This window comes from Somniosus microcephalus, unplaced genomic scaffold (genome assembly GCF_052327205.1).
Source record: "Somniosus microcephalus isolate GS21.2 unplaced genomic scaffold, FLI_Smic_1.0 unresolved_chr1, whole genome shotgun sequence".
Lineage (NCBI taxonomy): Eukaryota > Metazoa > Chordata > Chondrichthyes > Squaliformes > Somniosidae > Somniosus > Somniosus microcephalus.
Genome location: NW_028225179.1, coordinates 138880396 through 138886532, shown reverse-complemented (window position 1 = coordinate 138886532; position 6137 = coordinate 138880396). Strand labels below are relative to the sequence as shown.

The 6137-nt window shown below is 43.4% G+C and overlaps 1 protein-coding gene across 2 annotated transcripts in view; it reads right to left on the bottom strand.

Moving 5' to 3' along the window:
* Window positions 1–1234: 1234 nt before the first annotated feature.
* Window positions 1235–6137, bottom strand: part of LOC147096004 (uncharacterized) — a 28651-nt gene continuing 23748 nt past the window's right edge. For both annotated transcript variants that reach the window (XM_085974970.1, XM_085974969.1), the window contains 2 exons: window positions 2060–2094; window positions 1235–1446 (listed from right to left, as the gene is read on the bottom strand). In XM_085974970.1, coding sequence (XP_085831096.1) covers window positions 1321–1446; window positions 2060–2094 — 161 coding nt within the window. In that variant the 3' untranslated portion in view covers window positions 1235–1320. The remainder of the gene's footprint in view (window positions 1447–2059; window positions 2095–6137) is intronic.

Below are 6137 nucleotides of genomic sequence, written 5' to 3'. Positions count from 1 at the left end.
GGGCAGGCGTCTGATCTGTCAAGAGGGTTCTTGACAGATCGGAAATGCCGGTTTTCAGCGCATGCGCTTCACACGCCTGAAACCAGCATTTCCGATGTCCCTATGGGTGGGTACATAGCTCGTGCACACCCATCGGGATCGGAAAATACGGGCCTATTATATGGACGCTTAAAGTCTTCCGACCAAATTCGGCTTTCTGCTATATAAGCGGGGCGTTAAGTGGGGTAACAGCTCCAAATAGCGAAGGGATCATTAACTGCAACTTATATTCTTTAAAGCTTTGCTTTGCTCCGCTTTTGGCACTAGAAAGAAAAGAAAGACCTGCATTTTCATAGCGCCATTCCCGACTATCGGACGTCTCAAAGCGCTTTACAGTCAATGAAGTACTGTTTGAAGTGGAGTCACTGTTGTAACTAGTTTAACATGTCTTCAGGATTTACTGTTTCGAAAGCCATCGAGACAAAATGTTCGGTTCACGTATTTCACAAACTAACTTGGGTGGCAAAACATTACTGTGGTGGAACTCCTGAGATAGCTGAATGTAACACTGGTCGATTAGCAAGGTTCCAAATCCCAGCCCCCTTGCCCAGTGCCGTCAGCTAACCTCAGTCTGGCGGCGCTGAAGCTGGGACCAATAATTCGAAGGTTAGGCAGGAAGAATCAGCCTCACCGATCGCTACAGAGTGACAGCCCGGAAAGTGTGCCTGGGTGGGCGCCTGGTGGAAAAGAACATCGGACCGAAGGTACAACAGACCGTGCTTTCAATACCCACCGCCCAAGCTCACAGGCAATTTGAACTTAACCCGCCCGGCGGAAAACTGACGGGAATCGGGTGCAACGCTGGTTTTTTCACGCCGCCCGATTTTACTCTCGTTTTAAAATGTCTTCAGAATTTACTGATTTAAAGTCCGCGCGGAGTAATAGCGGGCGAGGGGTCATAAAACCGGCGTTCCACCTGCAGGAGAGGCAGGAATCCAGTGCAGGAAAATATGAAATTGGGGTTGTGTTGTGTATTTGATTATTTATTCATATTGCCCAAAATATAATTACTTATTAAATTCAAATTGAAACAGTTTCACTATACAACATTTAATTAGGGAAAGTCATGGTTACAAACATGGTAATGAAAAAGGCGATGGGATAATATTGGCATAAAGTCTCATTTTTCTATTTATTACTTGTGTTACTGTGGAAAAAAACAGGTGAAAATATTAAAACAATAGAGAAAGGGGAAATCATCTCTACCCTTTGGGAGAGACTGAAGGACGACTGAGATATGGACTGTCTGAGAGTAGTTGCTCATCGGCTGTCTTCTTGCGCTTAGGGCAACATCTGCCGGGGCGAACGGTCGTGGACATATTCCGCGTCCATCCTGTTGCGCTGTTTCGGTTTTCTTTTCCTCTTCTTCCCCTCTGGCCCGGAGCTCGAAGCACTGCCCTCTCCGTGCTTTGAAAACATAGAGAACACCGTGAATGGTCAGCGTCTTTGAGGAAACAGGAGTTAATCAGACCATTGTTCTTATTAAGTCGTTCAATTCAATGTGTAGATTGGCTGCTTGATTATTTAGCAATTGATCGATAACAAGATTATGAACATATGAACAGACAGACAGACAGACAGACACACACATAGATAATTAAATGGTAGAACAGGCTCAAGGGGTTGAATGGCCTTTTCCAGTTCCTCTGTTTCTATAACATCTTATCATGCCTCTCATGACATCCCAGATCACCTCCCATAGAATTAATAACTCTGAAGTGTAGTCACGAGTGTTACAAAAGCAAAGACCCGCAATGGTGTCATTTTTCCAAATAAACATTTCTACCATAATTCGAAAAAGAGCAAGGAAGCTAATTATTTGCAATGTACACATAAACTCCCTAACCACAGTTAACGCCTTACTGGCCCAGCAGCCAGAATGCCCCCAGTCTAAGGTAACATTGGATAAAAGTGTGAACGTTGTTTCTGGAAGTTTTCATGAGTTTTTTTTATTGATTCTTAATTAAACAAATTGATGGGTACATTAAAAGATAGAAAATTATAGCTAGGTCCTGCTTACCTTGTGCTTCCCTTTCTGCCTTAATGGTACAGATTCTATTGGAAAGAAATAACATTTTGGTTGGCAAACAAATCTTAAGTCATAGATTCATAGAGTCATAACAGCACAGAAGGAGGCCATTCAGCCCATTGAGTCCGTGCCGGCTCTCTGTAGAGCAATCCAGTCAGTCCCATTCCCCCGCTCTAGCCCCGTAGCCCTGCAAGTTTATTTCCCTCAAGTACCTATCCAGTCTCCCCTTGAAAACATTGAGTGTCTCCGCTTCCATCAGCAGTGAATTCCAGGTCATCGCCTCTTGCTGCGTAAAAAAGTCTTCCCTCACGTCCCCCCTGTATTTCTTGCCCAAAACCTTAAATCTGTGTCCCCTAGTCCTTGTACCATCAATTAGTGGGAACAGCCTTTCCCTGTCTAGCCTAACCAAACCCGTCATAATCATGTACACCTCTATCAAATCACCCCTCAACCTCCTTTGCTCTAATGAAAACAAATCCAGCTTCTCCAACCTGTCCTTGTAGCTAAGATCTCCCATCCCCGGAACCATTCTGGTAAAACTCCTCTGCACCCTCTCAAGGGCCTTCACATCCTTCCTAAAGTGTGGTGACCAGAACTGGATGCAATACTCCAGTTGTGGCCTAACCAGCGCTTTACAAAGGTTCAGCATAACTTCTCTACTTTTGTACTCGATACCTCTATTTATGAAGCCCAAGATCCCATATGCTTTGTTAACCACTCTCTCAATATATCCTGCCACCTTCAGGGACCTATGCACATTAACTCCCAGGTTCCTCTGTCCCTGCACACTCTTTAAAACTGTGCCATTAAGTCTACATTGCCTCTCCCTGTTCCTTCTGCCAAAATGCATCACCTCACACTTCTCTGTATTAAATTCCATCTGCCACTTGTCTGCAGTCGATTGGTATCATCCATTTAGCAAGAGGTTTAAAATGCGAAAAGTCAGACATAGCAAGCTTGTCTGACTAAATGTATGTTTCAGCCCTCAATTGAAATGCAATGAATTCTACAGTTTTCACATTGGCAAAATGCTTAATTAGGACTGGAGAAGTTTAGCTCCGAGGAAAGATTGGATAGGCTGGGTTTGAACAGAGGAGGCTGAGGGGAGACCTTATTGAAGTGTATAAAATTATGAGGGGCCTAGATAGAGTGGATGGGAAAGACCTATTTTCCTTAGCAGAGGGGTCAACAACCAGGGGACATATATTTAAAGTAATTGGTAGGAGGTTTAGAGGAGATTTGAGGGGAAATCTCTTCACCCAGAGGGTGGTGGAGGTCTGGAACTCACTGCCTCAAAGGATGGTAGAGGCAGAAACTCTCATTACATTTAAAAAGTGCTTGGATATGCACTTGAAGTGCTGTAACCTACAAGGCTACGGACCAAAAGCTGGAAAGCGGGATTAGGCTGGACAGCTCTTTGTCGGCCGGCGTGGACAAGATGGGCCGAATGGCCTCCTTCCGTGCTGTAAATTTCTATGATTCCTCCAGGACAACACAAACGTGATGCTATTTATGTTCAATCGGCATAATTTTATGGAAAAACATTTTTTTTTCCTGCTTTGCTAACTTGTCTTGCAGCGTTGGAAGGGGGAGCAGCGTTTAAAGCTGGGTGACTATGTTTATAAAAGGTATCCCAATACAAATTTGTGAATGGTGTGGATTGTTGTCTGAATGTTCAGCAAATGGGCTTTTTAATATTGTTTTTTAAATAGACAAGGATATAGCGTCTTTGTAAGATGCGTAAACCGCGCTGACTCCACAGCATATTTTTCGGTTATTGAAATGTAAATTTATTTTCTGCAACAAAAGAAAATGCAGAAATTACAAAGGAGGAGGCCATTCGGCCCATCATGTCCGTGCCGCCCGACAAAGAGCTATCCAGCCTAATCCCGCTTTCCAGCTTTTGATCCGTAGCCTTGTAGGTTACGGCACTTCAAGTGCACATCCAAGTACTTTTTAAATGCCCCAGCTGCATCAAAAAAAATCAAAGGTTAAATATTTCCAGTGCAACTCTTCATCAGCCTCATTTAAAAGAGTATGTTTTCTGTCTCTTTCAGGTGATGCTTGACCCGCTGTGCGATTGCAACAGTGTCAGTTTTTAGGAACCTAGGAACAGGAGGAGGCCATTCAGCCCCTCGGGCCTGTTCCACCGTTCAATGAGATCGTGGCTGATCTGTATCTCAACTCCGTCCACCCGCCTTGGTTCTGTAACCCTTAATACCCCTTGCCTAACAAAAAGCGAACAATCTCAGTTTTGAAATTTTCAATTGGCCCCCCAGACTCGACAGCTTTTTGAGGGGCATAGAGTTCCAGATTTCCACTACCCTTTATGTGAAGAAGTGCTTCCTGACATCAACGCTGAACGGCCGAGCTCTAACTTTAAGGTTGCGCCCCCTTGCTCTGGACATTTCCAACATTAGAGATCCTTTAATTGAATTCTTGTAAAATTATCGTATACATGTTTGATGTGTGTCTTTTGTCACTTTAGAACACAACCTTGTGTTTTGAAATGAAAAAAACTTAACTGTGGTCCAATTAGGATTGTGGCACGCAAAACAAGCTTTAAGACCTGCCCAAGGTAGAATCACAGAATCTTACAGTGCAGAAGGAGGCCATTTGGCCCATCGTGCCTCTTTGGTCGAGCCGTATGGCCTACTCCTGCTCCTACTTCTTATGTTCTTATTCTAGATCATAACAGTAAAAAAAACTCTCCTCATCTCGCCATTTCCCTTCTCCCTGCAAGCTTTGTATTTTTTCTCCTTAATTTCTCTTTTAATTCTCTCGTTGACAGTATATTTTTCCCTCTGTTGCACTGATGCTTATACTTGTCCTACATTTCCTCACATTGTTTCTGAAGGATTTCCATTTGTCATCCACTGATTTAATATTGTCCGGTGTTCTTGTTCTCTAGACTTTGTTATTCAGGTCAGATATCATGGGGCCAGATATTCCAATCCCTACGGGTGGGTAGGTGCTGTGTACACACCCGTAGGGACATCGGAAATGCCGGTTTCAGGCATGCACTGTGCATGCGCTGGAAACCAGCATTTCCGATCTGTCAAGAAAGCTCTCGACAGATCCTCCAGTTGCGCTGGAGAAGGGCCTCTGCGGGTGGTCAGTTCCATTTTTTGGAGACCCTCTGCCCACAGAAAGCCCTTACAATTCTTACGCTTGGTAAAATAAGGCGTAAGGCCTCCTTTTACCAGGATAAGAGTAGAAAAAAGTTTTTTTTTTTTTAAATTTCCACTGATTTATCATTTTAAAATACTTTTTAAAAAAAGGTACGTTTATTTTTAGCCCCGTAAAAAACTTTAATTATTTTTTTAAAAAATTTAAAGTTTTGTTTTAAATAGTTAATTTATTTGTACTTTCAAGTCATTTTAAAAATGTGATTTAAAAAAAAAATTATTTAAAGTTTTCCTATATTTTGGGGTTGATCTCCATTCATATATTTGACAGGTCTTCCTGTCAAATGTATGGAGGGAGATTCCCTTCTTGGATTGGCTCCCCATGGCCCACGTGATCCCAAGGACACTGCGAACTACCTGCGCCCCTGGGATACATGGGCCCTGTGCACCAGCAGTTTGGAGAGGCCTAGCATCAGAGCTCTGCGCCTCCCGGGAGCCCTCAGGTAAGGGCGCAGATTTTTCCAGATCGCAGTCCTCCGCCCGCAGGAGGCCTGCGATCGGAATATCTGGGCCCATATTCCTATAGTTTGTCCAGCGATCTGATTCCATATCTATGAACGGTTTTGATAGAGTAAATAAGGAGAAACTGTTTCCAGTGGCAGGAGGGTCGGTAACCAGAGGACACCGATTTAAGTTAATTGGCAAAAGTACCAGAGGGTGAGTGGTGTACAAAATGACACTGAAGTAGATCTACAAGATTGGTGGTGCCAACAGAAAACTGGAAAGTTATAGGGTAAAAGATGCAAAACCAAATGCCAAAAAATGTGTTCCAATACTACGGTGTTAAGAGAGAGTAGCCAGAGAGAAGAGTCAAGGCCTAAGTGAACTAAACCGAATTATGCATGAAGATAAATAGTTAGCATACTAGATGAGTGCTTCTT